This window comes from Hirsutella rhossiliensis, assembly GCF_020360975.1.
Source record: "Hirsutella rhossiliensis strain HR02 chromosome Unknown scaffold00003, whole genome shotgun sequence".
NCBI classification, from domain to species: domain Eukaryota; kingdom Fungi; phylum Ascomycota; class Sordariomycetes; order Hypocreales; family Ophiocordycipitaceae; genus Hirsutella; species Hirsutella rhossiliensis.
Genome location: NW_025408669.1, coordinates 1211364 through 1227198, shown reverse-complemented (window position 1 = coordinate 1227198; position 15835 = coordinate 1211364). Strand labels below are relative to the sequence as shown.

The following is a 15835-nucleotide window of genomic DNA, read 5'->3' as shown; positions in this document are numbered from 1 at the left end:
CCTTCTTTCTAAGCTATAGTTAGGCCCTATAATAGCTACTAGGCCTTTAAGGAGGCGGAAGAGTTGCGTATAGGGCTAATATAACAGGGCTCTAGGTCGGAGCCCGAGTCGGCGAGGTCGTCCCGTACGGCTAGGTTATAAGCCTGCCTTATAGGGTGATTCGGTAGGAGGTATAGGGTTCGAAGGGCATAGGAGAGGCATGCCTTTTTAAACCGTACCTCTGGTGGTAGGAGGGCTGCTTCGGCTTCTAGGGCCCTAATAGGGGATCCTTTAAAGGCCCCTAGGACTTTTAGAAGGGCCTGGTTCTAAAGCCTTTAGAAAGGCTTTATTAGGCTCCTAGGGGTCTTAGGCCCCCTATACTAAAGCTGGGCCCCGTAGTCTGCTATCGAGGTTACGCAGGCCTGGTAGAGCTGCCTCGAAGCTCTAAACGATAGGCCTCTTTGCATAGAGACTAGGCGGGATAGCCCTTCGAAGGCAGCTTATGCGGAGGCTACCTTCTTTTCGATATGTTATTTAAATAGGAGCCTAGAGTCGAAGAAGACCCCTAGCCACCGTACTAAGGGCTTCGCTTCGAAAAATAGGCCTCCTACCCTTATACCCTCTAAAATAGGCTGCCTTTGCCTACTAAAGTGGATAAGTTCCGTCTTAGAGGGGTCGAAATAGACCCCTTGGTCCTTAGCTTATTCGAATAGGTTAGCAGCTATAGCTTCTAGCTGCCGGACGTTCTTCTTAGCCGAGGTCGACGTTATAGAGATACTAAAATCGTCTATATAGGATAGCTGGTACCCCTTAGCCGCTAGTATCCCCCTTACGTATAAGAGGAATAGGATAGGGCTAATAGGGGACCCTTAAGGTACCCCTGTTGCTAGGTCCGTTAGGGGCTGGGTTTGCCCCTCGAAGGCTAGCTGGATCTTCCTTTCGGTAAGGAAGTGGTCTACCCAGCTTATAAGGGCCTTAGGGAGGTTTAATTCCCTTAGGACCCTTATAAGCTGTTCCTTCGATACGAAGTCGAAGGCGCCTTTTATATCTAGTAAGAGGGTGCTTATAATAGCCTTCTTATTAGACTCCTGCTTCTTTTAGACGTGGTGTAGAAGGAGGAAGGCCGTGTCGATAGCTGACCGCTGTTTTCGTCCCCCTAGCTGCGTAGGGTTTAGAAGCCCGGCCGTATTAGCTAAGTAGCTTAGCCGGGTAGCGTATAGCTTTTCGAGGACCTTCCTAAACAGTTAAGTAGACTTATAACCCTATAGGCTTTAGGGATAGTATAGTCTAGCTTATTTTGCTTAGGAGTATAATTCCTATAGCTTCCTTCCACGCCTTAGGGTGGTATCCTTGGTTAAATAGGGCTTTATAGGCCTATTAAAGACCGTAGGAATAACCTTATAAGCTTATTGGATAGGAAGGAAGCTAAGGAGTCCAGGCCGGGGCTTTCTTATTAGAAGAGCTAACGATAGCCCTTTTAATCTTAGGGTCCATTAGCTCCTACTAGTCCTACTTAGCCGTGCCCTTACTGCCTATAGGGCCCGGGGGCTCTTCTTTTTCTAGGCTCTAGGGGGGGCTAGGGGGGCTAGGGCTAGGGTCCGGGGTCGGAAAAAGGGTCGTTAGGAAGGCCTCGCATTTTTCCGTAAAGGTATTAGCTTTTACCTCTATCCCTTCTTTTATATACGAGATACTCGGAAGGGTAGGGTTAGCTTTAGCCTTAGTATAGGAAAAGGCCGTAAAGACGTCCTTTCCTACTGCTTCTGCTAGGAAGCTCTCCCAGTGTTGCTTTTTAGCAGCCCTAATAGCGTACTTAAAGCTATTTCGGGCCTCTATAAAGCTCTTCTGGCTCTCCTCGTCCTGGGCTAGCCTATAAGCCCGTTGGGCTAGGCTTAGGGCTTTCCGAAGGGAGGTTAGCTCGTCGGTCCACCAGGGTTTAGATCCCTTATAGGGCCTCTTTTTCGGTATCGCTGCGTTAGAGGCCTCTATAAGGGTTCTTGTTAGAAGGGAGGCTATCCCCTCTAAGTCGTCTCGTTTTATAGCCCTCTCTATAGCTATAAGGAGGTCCTGTTCCTTCTTAGCTAGGTGTTCCGAGAAGGCCTTCCAGTTTGCTTTCCTATAGTTATAGGTAGCAGGCCTAGCTAATAGGGGCCTATTAGGGCCCCTTAAGCTAGCTTCGAAGGCTATAGGCTTATGGTCTGAGCCCGTAGCCTCTAAGAAGCGGAAGTTAGCCCAGGTTAGTTGCTTAAAGGGGCTATAGAAAGCAAGGTCTATAACCGAGGTCCCTTTTAAGCCTTCCCTCTAGTAGGTGCCTTCTATAGCTACCGTAAGGTCCGTTAGCAAGGAGGCCTTATAGCGGTCGAGCCAGCTAATAAGGGCTTCTGCCTTACGGGCCTTAGAGGATTCCGTAGACAGGTTCCACCGGGGTGGTGTGTAGGTTAAAGTCCCCTGCTAATAGAAAGGGCTGCTGTGGGAGCTGGGCTGTTAGTAGCAGCCTTTCTATCGTAAGGGGCCTTGCCGGCCTTGGCTGGCTAGGGCCTTTAGCCTCTTTTTCGTTATATAGGTTAATAAGGGTAAACGGCTCGGCGCCTTCTACCCTTATAGCCTGTATATCGGGATCGCAAAAGAGGTCGAAGCTAGGGCTAGCTTCTATCCGGGCTTCCTTCCTCTTATACGCTATAACCCTAGGCCTCCTATCGAGCTTAGGAAAGTCGGTAGAGGGGATAGGGGTTATAACGTTATAGGCCGGATGCTGTATAGGGATATAGCTATTATCGATCTTATAGAGGTAAGGCTCTTGCAATAAGATAAGGTCCGCTCTTATTTCTAGGGCCTGCTCTAGGATCGATAGGTTCATGTTCCTGCCTATTAGTATTATGCTGTATAATACTAATAGGGTCGTAGTTAGCCTAGGGGCCTAGGGGCTTCAGGGGCCCTATAGGCGTAAAGGGCTAAGGCTGTTAGGCATTAGTTATTCCCTTATAGACTCCGCATTATACCTTATTAGTCGTAAGGTGTTCTCCCTTGCAGTTATAGCATTGGGCCTTAAAGTAAGAGCACCCTTGGCTAGCCTTGCAGCTAGGGCAGCTATGATCCCTAGTTAGGTGCTTTTCCGGGCAAAAGGCACACCTAACAAGCTGCCGGCAGGTCTGGGGGTTATGGCCGAAGGAAAGGCATCTATAGCACTGCGTGCGTATAGTATATTCCTTATAGGCCTCGACTCGAAGCCATAGGCCTGCTATATAGAGGCCTTTTTTCCGGCATTCGGCCCCTATAGCCTCCGAAGGGACTGCGAAGACGACGGACCCCGTCTTTTGCGTTGGGCCTAGGGTGCCTAGCCACCTAGGCTGCCCTAGGATATCGATCCCGCTAAAGGTCTTAGCCTCTACGGCGAAGATATCGAGGATAGGGGTCTCTAGGAGGTTAGGGACGCTCCGGGCTACTAGCTTAGTCCAGCTAGTAGGAAGGTCGGCCGATTCGATAGGCAGTCCCTTAAAGCATAGGGACCACTTATTCCGCTGCTCTAGAAGTTTCTTCGCTGTATAAGGGGCTTTTATCGTTATAACTATATTACCTCTATTCGAAGTCGATAGAGCTAATATAGCTAGTTCCTATAGCCTTATTAAGCTCGTTGCGAAGAGTAATAGGGTTAATAGTCGGCGTTGGCGATCCCTTCTTTAGCTTTAGGATAAGCTGGAAGTCCTCTTTTGCGTTCCTCTTAGCCGGGGCCCTAGCCGGAGCCTTAGCCGGGGCCCTAGCCGGGGCCTTAGCCGGGGTCTTAGCCGGGGCCTTAGGCGCCTTCTTTGCGGCGACCTTAGCCCACGAGCTAGCTTCGAGATTTCCTTTCGTGGCCTTAGGCTGCTGGGCGGCCTTAGGCTGGTGCGGGGGCTGTTGCGGGGGCTGTTGCGGGGGCTGTTGGCGGTCCGGGGTCCCTATAGCTGCCTTTTCGAGCCCTTCTATAAGGGTCTTATAAAAGGGTTCGATTTTTTAGGCTTCCTTAAGGGCCCAGAGGGCCTGTTAAAGGAAGCCCTGGGCCCGGTCCCTTGGGAAGGGGTGCTGGGGCTGGGGCTGGGGCTGCTATTGCTATAGGCGTTGGAGTATAAGCCGGGTAGGCGTAGGGCTAGTAGGGCTACTAAGAGCAGCCCTCTTTCGTCCCTTTACCTGCCTAAGGGGCTGGTTTGGCTGGAAGTGGCTAGCCCGAGGCAGGGATAGGCTAGGCCTAAAGATGCTAATCTTAGGCCCGCTGGGCCCGCTAGGCTGGATCGGGCTAGTAACCTAGGTAGGTACTAGGCTTATTTCGTTATCTTCCATCTCGATATCCTCTTGGCCTTAGTCTTGGTCTCGGGCTTTAGGCTTCCCTTCTAGGGTCCTTAAAGGGCGTTGGCCTTCTAAGGCTTCTTCTAAGCGGGCCCTAGCCTCTAGGGTGCTTATTTCGTCCCCTATATTAAAGGGGGTCGAAGGGGCCCGCCTAGGGCCTAGGCCGGGGTCCTGGGTCGGGTCCGGGCTTGGTTGCGTTTGCGGGGGGTACGTATTAGTCAGCGAGGGCGGGGAAGGGTTTTCCACCCGTACGGGGGAAAACCTAGCCCAGCTCGCTATCTTCGGCAGCATATTACGCACCCGCTAGTAGCTGCGCGAGGCTGCACTTAGGGGGGCGTAATATACTATTCGCGAGGGTTCTAGGCGTATGCTTTTTTCGTATTTTAGGCTTGGTTTCGAAAAGTTAGCTAAAAAGACGTGATGATGTTTTTTTAGTTATTCCCTTATAAACTCCGTATTACACCTTATTAGTCGTAAGGTGTTCTCCCTTATAGTTATAGCATTAGACCTTAAAGTAAGAACACCCTTAGCTAGCCTTATAGCTAGGGCAGCTATAATCCCTAGTTAGGTGCTTTTCCGGGTAAAAGGCATACTTAATAAGCTGCCGGCAGGTCCGGGGGTTATAGCCGAAGGAAAGGTATCTATAGCACTGCGTGCGTATAGTATATTCCTTATAGGCCTCGACTCAAAGCTATAGGCCTGCTATATAGAGGCCTTTTTTCCGGTATTCGGCCCCTATAGCCTCTAAAGGGACTACGAAGACGACGGACCCCGTCTTTTACGTTAGGCCTAGGGTGCCTAGCTACCTAGGCTGCCCTAGGATATCGATCCCGCTAAAGGTCTTAGCCTCTACGGCGAAGATATCGAGGATAGGGGTCTCTAGGAGGTTAGGGACGCTCCGGGCTACTAGCTTAGTCTAGCTAGTAAGAAGGTCGGCCGATTCGATAGGTAGTCCCTTAAAGTATAGGGACTACTTATTCCGCTACTCTAGAAGTTTCTTCGCTATATAAGGGGCTTTTATTATTATAACTATATTACCTCTATTCGAAGTCGATAGAGCTAATATAGCTAGTTCCCCTATAGCCTTATTAAGCTCGTTATAAAGAGCAATAGGGTTAATAGTCGGCGTTAGCGATCCCTTCTTTAGCTTTAGGATAAGCTAGAAGTCCTCCTTTACGTTCCTCTTAGCCGGGGCCCTAGCCGGAGCCTTAGCCGGGGCCTTAGCCGGGGCCTTAGCCGGGGTCTTAGCCGGGGCCTTAGGCGCCTTCTTTACGGCGACCTTAGCCTACGAGCTAGCTTCGAGATTTCCTTTCATGGCCTTAGGCTGCTAGGCGGCCTTAGGCTGGTGCGGGGGCTGTTGCGGGGGCTGTTATAGGGGCTGTTAGCGGTCCGGGGTCCCTATAGCTGCCTTTTCGAGCCCTTCTATAAGGGTCTTATAAAAGGGTTCGATTTTTTAGGCTTCCTTAAGGGCCTAGAGGGCCTGTTAGAGGAAGCCTAGGCTGATCCCTTAGGAAGGGGTGCTAGGGCTAGGGCTAGGGCTGCTATTGCTATAGGCGTTAGAGTATAAGCCGGGTAGGCGTAGGGCTAATAGGGCTACTAAGAGCAGCCCTCTTTCGTCCCTTTACCTACTTAAGGGGCTAGTTTAGCTAGAAGTAGCTAGCCCGAGGCAGGGATAGGCTAGGCTTAAAGGTACTAGTCTTAGGCCCGCTAGGCCCGCTAGGCTAGATCGGGCTAGTAGCCTAGGTAGGTACTAGGCTTATTTCGTTATCTTCTATCTCGATATCCTCTTAGCCTTAGTCTTAGTCTCTAGCTTTAGGCTTCCCTTCTAAGGTCCTTAAAGGGCGTTAGCCTTCTAAGGCTTCTTCTAAGCGGGCCCTAGCCTCTAGGGTGCTTATTTCGTCCCCTATATTAAAGGGGTCGAAGGGGCCTGCCTAGGGCCTAGGCCGGGTCCTAGGTCGGGTCCGGGCTTAGTTACGTTTATAGGGGTACGTATTAGTTAGCGAGGGCGGGGAAGGTTTTCCACCTATAGGGGAAAAGCCTAGCTCGCTATCTTCGGCAGCATATTACGCACCCGCTAGTAGCTGCGCGAGGCTGCACTTAGGGGGGCGTAATATGCTATTCGCGAGGGTTCTAGGCGTATGCTTTTTTCGTATTTTAGGCTTAGTTTCAAAAAGTTAGCTAAAAGGACGTAATAATCCCTCGATAGTAGCTTTAAATTTATATATATAGATAAGTAAGTAGGTATAGGTAGGCGCAATATATATATATATAGACGGGGGCATTTAAAAGATATAGATACTTACTAGGCCGGGCGCGGTACTTTAGGCGGGGCGGGCTAGCGGGTATATATACCGAAAAAATATATCCGTTATACTAATAGTAAAAGGGTATTATATAAATAGCTTTACTTATAATATTTATTAAGTCGGCCCTTTAATAGGTATATCCCTTAAGAATAATACTAGTTATTATAAGGGAGCGGGATTTAAACCTATAACCTTATAAAAGAAGCGGGTCTTTTAAGCGCTCTTATTACTATACTATCCCCCTTTAACCTAAGGCTTATATAGGTCTAGGCTAGCTAATAAGTATAAAGCTAGGTTCTAGCTACCTAAGTTAATAAGCATAGGGATAATAAAGCTAGTAGGGCTAGTATAATTAATAGGAAAGGGTAAGGTAGAGCTAGTAGTATAAGGAGCCTAAGACTTAATTATATAAAAGCTATTAATAAGGTAGCGCTATACTACGCTAAAGGAAGGGTATTATATAAAAGTTTTTAAGTATTATAGGTTATATACTTAAGCTATAGCCTAAGCTATATAGTTATATACGGAGGGCTAGATCCTATATATATATATATAGGCTAGCTATATATAAAAGAGCTCTATATAGCTTATTAATATTATCTTATAAATAGTACTTATATATATACCTTTACTTATTTTATAATAATAATTAAAAAAAAGCTTTTAAGCTTTATAGTTAGCTAAGGCTATTAGAAAGAGCTTAGCTATACCTAGCCTCGCTATAGTATTAAAGGCTATATATAAGTATAAAAAAAAAGAGTTCCGGTGTTAGGGTGTGCCGGACTTTAGGTGGGCTGACTTAGTGCTTATTATATCTCCTGCCAGTCTCGTGACAGCTATGCAAGCCTATCTTATCGTTACATCCCGATTATTAGTATAACACGTGATCGTTATAGCCCTGGTTGACTGTACCTAAGTTCCCTACCTTACGTCAAGAATAAATAATCTCCTTTCTCCGCTACTAGAATAGCCGCGACACATCTCCAAAGTGTCACCCCAGCACAACAGCGACCATGGGCATTCCCGCAGCGTTTCGATGGCTCTCGAGCAAGTATCCGAAAATCATCTCGCCTGTGATAGAGGAGCGGCCCGTCACTATGGAGGACGGCAGCGTGATCCCGGTCGACGCGACCACGCGAAATCCCAATGGCGAGGAATTTGATAACCTCTACCTTGACATGAACGGCATCGTCCACCCATGCTCGCACCCAGAGGACAGACCTGCGCCCAAGGACGAGGAGGAAATGATGTTGGAGGTGTTCAAGTACACAGATCGTGTCGTGAACATGGTTCGCCCACGCAAGATCCTCATGATCGCTGTCGGTAGGCCATCTCTCCAAATCCCCTTCCCCAGCTCAAGTGCGATGTTGCTCACCCGAAATGGCCAGACGGCGTTGCGCCACGAGCCAAAATGAACCAGCAAAGATCACGACGGTTCCGGTCGGCCCAGGAGGCCAAGGAGAAGGAGGCAGAGAAGCAAGAGCTCCTGAAGCTTTTGAAGCAGCAGAACAATGGTGTTTTGCCCCCCGATCACGAAGAAAATGTCGCCAAGAAGGCATTTGACTCTAACTCAATCACCCCTGGTACACCATTCATGGACATACTCGCCACGAGTCTTCGCTACTGGTGCCAGTACAAACTCAACACCGACCCTGCCTGGGCAAAGCTCAAGGTCATCATCTCCGATGCCACTGTCCCTGGAGAAGGCGAACACAAAATCATGTCTTTTATTCGATCGCAGCGGGCCTCCTCCGATCATGACCCAAACACGCGGCACGTCATTTACGGCCTCGACGCTGACCTGATCATGCTCGGCCTCGCAACGCATGAGCCCCATTTCAGGGTACTGCGAGAAGACGTCTTTTTCCAAGAGAGCAAGGCAAGGACGTGCAAGCTGTGCGGACAACGGGGACACGAGGCGCGCGACTGCCGTGGCGAGCAAAAGGACAAGCAGGGCGAGTTTGATGAGAAGACGCACGGTCTCAGCCTCAAGCCTTTCATCTGGCTTCATGTGTCAGTTCTGCGGGAGTATCTGGCCGCCGAGTTGGCAGTCCCTGGCTTGCCGTATCGCTTTGATCTGGAACGCGCCATTGACGACTGGGTATTCATGTGCTGTTTCGTGGGAAACGACTTCTTGCCTCACCTTCCGGCCCTGGAAATCCGCGAACACGGCATCGATACTTTGACAGCGATATGGCGGGATAACCTTCCGACAATGGGTGGATTCGTCACAAAGGACGGCTACATCAATTGGGAACGAGCACAGCGCATCTTGGACGGGCTTGCCAAGCAGGAGGATGCGATTTTCAAGCGCCGGAAAGAGCAGGAAGACCGCCGGGAGGCGAGTTTCAAGCGGAGAAAGCTACAGGCTGACGGCCATGCCATGTCGGGGCGTCAAGGACACGCGGCAAAGTCTATGAGAAGCGGCCACTCAGACCCCGCTCGCGGCCTGCAACTTCATCCAATTGCCTCATACCCGAGGGAGCTTCCGCGAGCTATCACTCATGACATGGTGGTCAATCGCGGTGCGCTTCCAGACGCGAACGTCGCGAATAAGAGTGCAGCGAGCGTTCTCAAGTCGCAGTTGCGTGGCGAGAAGCAGACGCCGAACTCTGACGATACGACCAATGGAGCATCACAGTCCGTCCTTGGGAAACGCAAAGCATCCCACCCTGAAGAGGCAGTCGGCACTACCGGACAACAGGCAGCGAAAACCGCTACGCCCCCGATTCCCGTCGAGGGCCCCGTTGATGCGGTTCGGCTGTGGGAGGACGGGTACGCTGATCGTTACTATCAGCAAAAGTTTCACAAAGAAGCCACCGACTTGAAATTCCGCCATGAGGTCGCCCGCGCCTACGCAGAAGGACTGGCGTGGGTGTTGCTGTACTACTTCCAGGGATGCCCCTCGTGGGATTGGTATTACCCATACCACTACGCACCCTTCGCGGCGGACTTCAAGGACATGGCCGAGATGGATATTACTTTCGACAAGGGGTACACATCCAGGCCGTTTGAACAGTTAATGAGTGTTTTGCCAGCTGCTTCTCGTCACGCCCTGCCGGAAGTCTTCCACGATCTTATGACGAATAAGGACAGCGAAATTATCGACTTTTATCCCGAAGACTTCGAGATAGACCTCAACGGGAAGAAGATGGCTTGGCAAGGCGTGGCACTGTTGCCATTCATCGACATGCCTCGACTGCTCGCCGCCGTCCAACAAAAGTACCCTTTGCTGAGTCCCGGAGACATCATCCGCAACAGCGTTGGAAGGGACGTTCTCCTCTTCGCTGACAGCCATGAGAGCTTGTACGACGAAGTCTTGACCAGATTCTACTCGAAGCGCCAAGGCTCCACGAGGCTCAAGCTCAACCCAAAGACAAGCAACGGCCTTTGCGGAAAGGTGGAGAAGCAAGACGACTACGTTCCCCACGGGATGTTGCGATATCCTCTAGAGAGGCGTGCGATGCCGGACCTAGATTACGATCGATCGATCAGGTATGTTGCCTTAGCAATCCAGACGTGAGAGTACTGACATTGTCGACGTAGTGTCTACTACGACATACCATTGTCTTCGCAAGCCCATAAGTCAATGCTTCTCAGGGGAGCCCAATTGCCGTCGCCCGCTTTAACGAGGAGCGACATTGAGGTGATTCGGGGAAAGGCAAGTCGAGCTGGACGAAGCTATGCTGGGGGACGTCTAGAGCGATCAGATCCACCTAGTGGACGCCAAGAGCCTGTTTTCTATGGCCCTGACCGCGACAGGGCAGGTAGACCAGGTCACTATAATCCGGGAGGTTTTCGGCAGGTAGATAACTATCGACCATACTTTAGACACCCCTAACTGGTAATATAATATTAGGGAAAGATTAGTATAATATAATGTTATTTTTAAAATTATTTTTAAAATATTACTTAAATAATTTATTTAAAGTATTAGTATTTACTTTATCTTTAAGTTTTATTTTATATAAGTATTATTATTAAGTATTACTATTTATATAAATATATATCGCTATTTATATAAAGGCTTTATTTTTAAGATATATACTAGTACTAGCCCGCCCTGCTTATTTATATAGCGCTTATATAGTAGGTAGCGGTGCTGCCTAAACGCTTATACCCCCGCCCGCTTATATATATATATATATATATATATAAGGTAGTAAATACTATATATTATATACCTCTTAATATACTTAAATAATATATATTTAAGCCTTAAGCTCGAAGTTACAATAATTAGCTTATTAATTAATCTAGCTCCTCCTTAGCCCTTATAACTATATAGGTATAGCGGCGGCGCCTACTTAACGATCCCTTTAACGCTTAACGAAGCTAGCTGCCTTAACGAAGCTAGCTACCTTAATAAAGCTAGCTACCTTAATAAAGCTAGCGGCGCGCCCTTCTTACTACGTCCTCCTCTTAATCTCCTTCCCTTTATATTTCCTTAAGCGGTCGATCTTTATTATAATACTATAAGAGATTATAGACTATAGCTAAGTTCGTTAATTTCGTTATACCTTTAGCGCTTTTAAATACTTATATTAAGCCGCCTTAAGCTAGCTTAACTTAAATTAAGTACTATTATAATACTATTACTATTATTACCGCCGCCGCTATTACTACTATTACTATTAGTTATAATACTATTCCTAAAGTATTATAGGCTTCGTTTAAGTTACTTTATAATATAAAGGTATTAAAGAAAGAAAAAAAAAGGTCTAATTTTTTCTTATTACTTATATATAGCCTCTAAGGCTATAGCGAGGCTAATAAGGGCCTAGGCCCTTATTAGTAGTCCTAGCTAGCTATAGGGCCTAAGGGCTTATAGCTAATTAAGGAAAGGGTAGCTATAAAGGTAAAGATAAAGGAAAGGTTAATTTAGTTCCTCTTATATAGTATTTTTCCCTCCTAAGGGCCCTAGGGCCCTTAGGTTACTCCTTTTTAAGCTACTTAGCTATTCCTATCTTTATTTTAGCTAAGAAGGTTAAAGGGCTTCCCTTCCTTCCTTAGAGCTATAAAGATAAGGTAGGCTAAGGGCCTCCTTCTATCCCTTTAAAGCTTAGTAAAATACCTCTCTTTCCCTCTTATAGTTTAAGCACCTTAAGATAAAGTGCCTTACTATATACCTTCCTTAGCTATTATTACGACTATAGCTACTAGGCCGCTAATAGTCGACCGCGTTAAGCACGTAATACGGTCTAATAGATAAATAGTTAGTATAACTATTTAATAGATAGGGGATTAAAGGGATTATAGAGATCTAAGTAATCTAGGATTAGTAGGATTACTACGCTTTATACGATCTAATATTAGGGATTATAGCTAGGCCTATAATCTAAAGATAGTCTCTATAGGTATATATAGCTACCTACTTTTACTCCTTTAAATAGATAGCTCTTTAGCTTTTAATATAGATCTTTATTATGATTCTATCTTTAATTTTAATTACTTATAACGACCGGTATTATTCCTAAGGGATAAACCTATTAAGGGGTTTATATTAGTAGATATAATAGGGCGTAGTCTAAGTAATAATAAGTATATTACGTTAGTAATAAGTCGGAGGTTATAGACTATAGACTATAACTAAGTAATTAGAATTAGAGATAGAATCGTAATAAAGATCTATATTAAAAGCTAGAGAGCTATCTATCTAAAGGAGTAAAAGTAGGTAGCTATATATACCTATAGAGACTATCCTTAGATTATAGGCCTAGCTATAATCCCTAACGTTAGATTGTATAGGGCATAGTAATCCTATTAATCCTAGATTACTTAGATCTCTATAATCCCCTCGATCCTATACCTATTAGATAGTCGTGCTAACTATTTATCCGTTAAGCTATATTATATACTTAACGCGGTCGACCGTTAGCGGCTTAGTAGCTATAGTCGTAATATAATATCTCCCCTCCTTTTAGTCTTATCTATAAGACCTACTATAGCTACCTTAGCCGCCGTATATAAATATACCCTTATCGCGTTATACGTAAGTATATTGTTCCTTATTTCTTTATCTTTTTAGGATATACTACTAATAGTATATCTAGTCGTATACTAAAAAATCGTTCCCGAAAAGCCTTTAAGCGCGCTACTCTTACTAAATATATCGACTTAAGTAGAGATCCTACTAATATACTATATACTTAATACTTTAAGGCGAAGAAGACGAATTATTAGATAGCCGAAAATTCTTTGCGCTATAATAATTATATTGCTAGTAGTCGTCCTTATTATAATAGTGTTTTAGTAGCCTCTTTTTATAAGTATCTTTTAATTCTTTCTATGCGTAGTAGCTAACGTATTTCTTTTAGTAACTAAATTATTAGTAGAGTAGTATAGGCTATATTCTAAAGAGAAAGAAGCTAAGGAAGCCTTATTAGAGCTTTAGGTATAGCTTACGAACCTTTAGTCGTAAATATCTATCGCTATTAATCGTTTAGCTTATATCTAAAAGATTCGGAATCGTATAAAGGAAAAGAGTTCTAAGTTATTTCGTTATAGTATCTAAGAAGTAGATACTAAGGATAGCGTTTTGCCTATACTCGATATATATAAGTATTAGGTAGTAAATAACTTATAATCGTTAGGCGTTCTTAATAAGGTGAATTAGTCCTTATTCGGTATTAGCGAGGAGTTTATAGATCTTAGTCCTTTAATCCCTCCTAAACCTTTTAGTAAAATTATCGAAGTAAAGAGCTATAGTAGGTTAAGTGCTTAAGTAGTTCCTAGGTATTCTCTTTTAGTCTATATCCTTTCTATTTAATAAGGTATTCTTATTACTAACCTTATTTTCTTATATTTAGTATTTATTTAGCTTTATATTCCTAATTATCGTTAACTTCGATTTTATTTTATAGTTTAGCGTCTTATAGTACTAGTTCTAATAATAAGATATAAAATATTAGGTATATCTATATTATTATTAGTAGCGAAAGTTTATAGTTAACTTTTAAAATAGCTTTCTTAACCTTAAACGGTTTAAGTTTCTTAAAATCTAATTTATTACTTAGTTATTTTATTTTAAGATTTCGTTATATAAGGTAGACTATATCTCCCTCTTAAAAGATTAGTCCCTATAATCTTTTCTAATTATAGTAAGTAGATATTTATTTTCTAACGAATTAAAGTTCTTATTATATTTCTTTATATAATTTTTATAGCTAATCTACTTATAGTATCGCTCGTTCCGCTTATAGTCCTTTTTAAGTAACCTTAAATACTTCTAGGTTATATCCGTAATTAGTATATACTAATAAGAGCTTAGTTATTTTTATAACTAAGCTATTATAAGCTAGTTACGCTATTAGTAGCTATTTAACTTAATCGTTTTATTTATAACTAATATAGTATCGTAAATATTATTTAAGCGTTTAGTTAAGTTATTCCGTTTATCTATCTATTTATAGGTAATAAGCTATACTAAGCTTATATTTCGTCCTTAATTATACTATAAGAGCTTACTAAAATTTAGCTATAAACGTGCTTCCTTTATTAAAGATAATCTTATTTAGTAGTCTATAATTACTAATAATAGTTTATAGGAATATATATACTAGCTCTTTTATATTACTTACTTCTTTATATAGTAAGAAGTATCTATACTTCGTTAATCTATTAGTAATAACGAATATACTATCGTACTTAACGTTAGTTATAGGTTCTTTCGACGGTAATAGCTTTATAATATAGTTAAAAGCTATCGAATCCTATAGTTTCTCTAGTACTAATAGCGGTTATAATTCTCTATATAGTTTATATCGTTTAGCTTTACTTTATACGTAAAGTTTATATTCTTTAATAACTTATTATACTACTTCCTTAAGCTATAAGAAGTTATATTATCGTTTAATCCGTTCTATTATTCTTTAGATTCCCTAGTATCTATATATTAAATATTTATATATATCTTATATAACTTTATCTTATAATTTTAGTAATATCTAGATTTTATTTTTATATATTAAAACTTCTAAATATCCTATATTATATTTATTTAGTGCTTTATATTCTTTTATCTATTTTAGGATCTTCTAATAAGTTAAGTCGTTAGGTTATACTTTAAATATTATATTTAGCTATCGTTACTAGTAGTTCCTATTTTCGTTAATTTCTAAGAGCTATCCTTTTACTATAGGTACCCCTATATTATAGTTGCTTTATCGACTAAGGGCATTAGCTCGACCGTTTTCTATTCCTTTTCTATAGATTATCTTATAGTCGAATTCTAATAAGTATTTAGCTTATTAGATCTATTATCTATTTAACTATTACGTTATTATAAAATATAAGATATTCTTATAGTTTATATAGACCTTAACTTTATATTTACTTCCGAGAAAGTAGTATTAAAATTCCTTAAAAGCTTAAATAATTATAAGGAATTCTTTATCGTAAATAAGGTAATTAAGTTCTATACTATATAACTTCTTTAAGTAAAATATAATTAGTCGTAGTCTTCCTTTATTATCTTTTTATTTAATTTATACTCTTAAAGTAAAGTCTAATATATCGGTTTTAAGTTCGATTTATTATTTTAGATTAAAGGTAGTTAAGACTAGTTCTTACGTAATCGTAGTCTTAATATAATCGAAAGCTTTATTAGCTTTATCGTTCTATATAAATTCTTTTTCCTTCTTCGTTAAGTCGTATAGTAGTACTATAATCTTTCTAAAATCTTTAATAAATCGTTAGTAGTAATTTATAAATCCTAGGAAACTTTATATATCCTTAACGTTCTTTAGCGTTAGCTATTCTTTAACTAAGTTAATTTTATCTTATTATATTTATATCTCTCTTACTAAGATCGTATATCTAAGGAAGTCTACTTCCTATATATAAAACTTACTTTTCTTTAGTTTAACTAGTAACTTTATATTCTAAAGTACGCGGAGTACCTTATATATATATTCCTTATATTCTTCTTAGGTATTTAAGAAGATTAGGATATTATCTAAGTATACTACTATAAAGATATCTAAGTATTTATATAGGATATTATTAATTATCTATTAGAAAGTAGCTAGTATATTTATAAGTCTAAATAGTATTACTAGATATTCGAATAGTCTGAATTTCGTTTTAAAGGCTATTATCTATTTATATCCCTTTTTTATATATATTAAGTTATAAGCGCCTTTAAGGTTAAGGGCTATAAACTATTTTTTACTATATAGTTAATCTTATAGTTCTAATATAAGCAGTAATAGTATTTAGTCCTTTATTATAATATC

The 15835-nt window shown here is 42.3% G+C and overlaps 1 protein-coding gene across 1 annotated transcript; it reads left to right on the top strand.

The window, feature by feature from the left end:
- Positions 1–7612: 7612 nt before the first annotated feature.
- HRG_02900 (5'-3' exoribonuclease) lies at positions 7613–10408 on the top strand (the record flags this gene model as incomplete). The annotated part of the gene is made up of 5 exons (XM_044861371.1): positions 7613–7690; positions 7754–7922; positions 7988–10094; positions 10146–10245; positions 10301–10408. The coding sequence occupies 5 exons, from the start codon at positions 7613–7615 to the stop codon at positions 10406–10408; spliced, it is 2562 nt and encodes an 853-aa protein (XP_044722397.1).
- Between the last annotated feature and the right edge of the window lie 5427 nt (positions 10409–15835).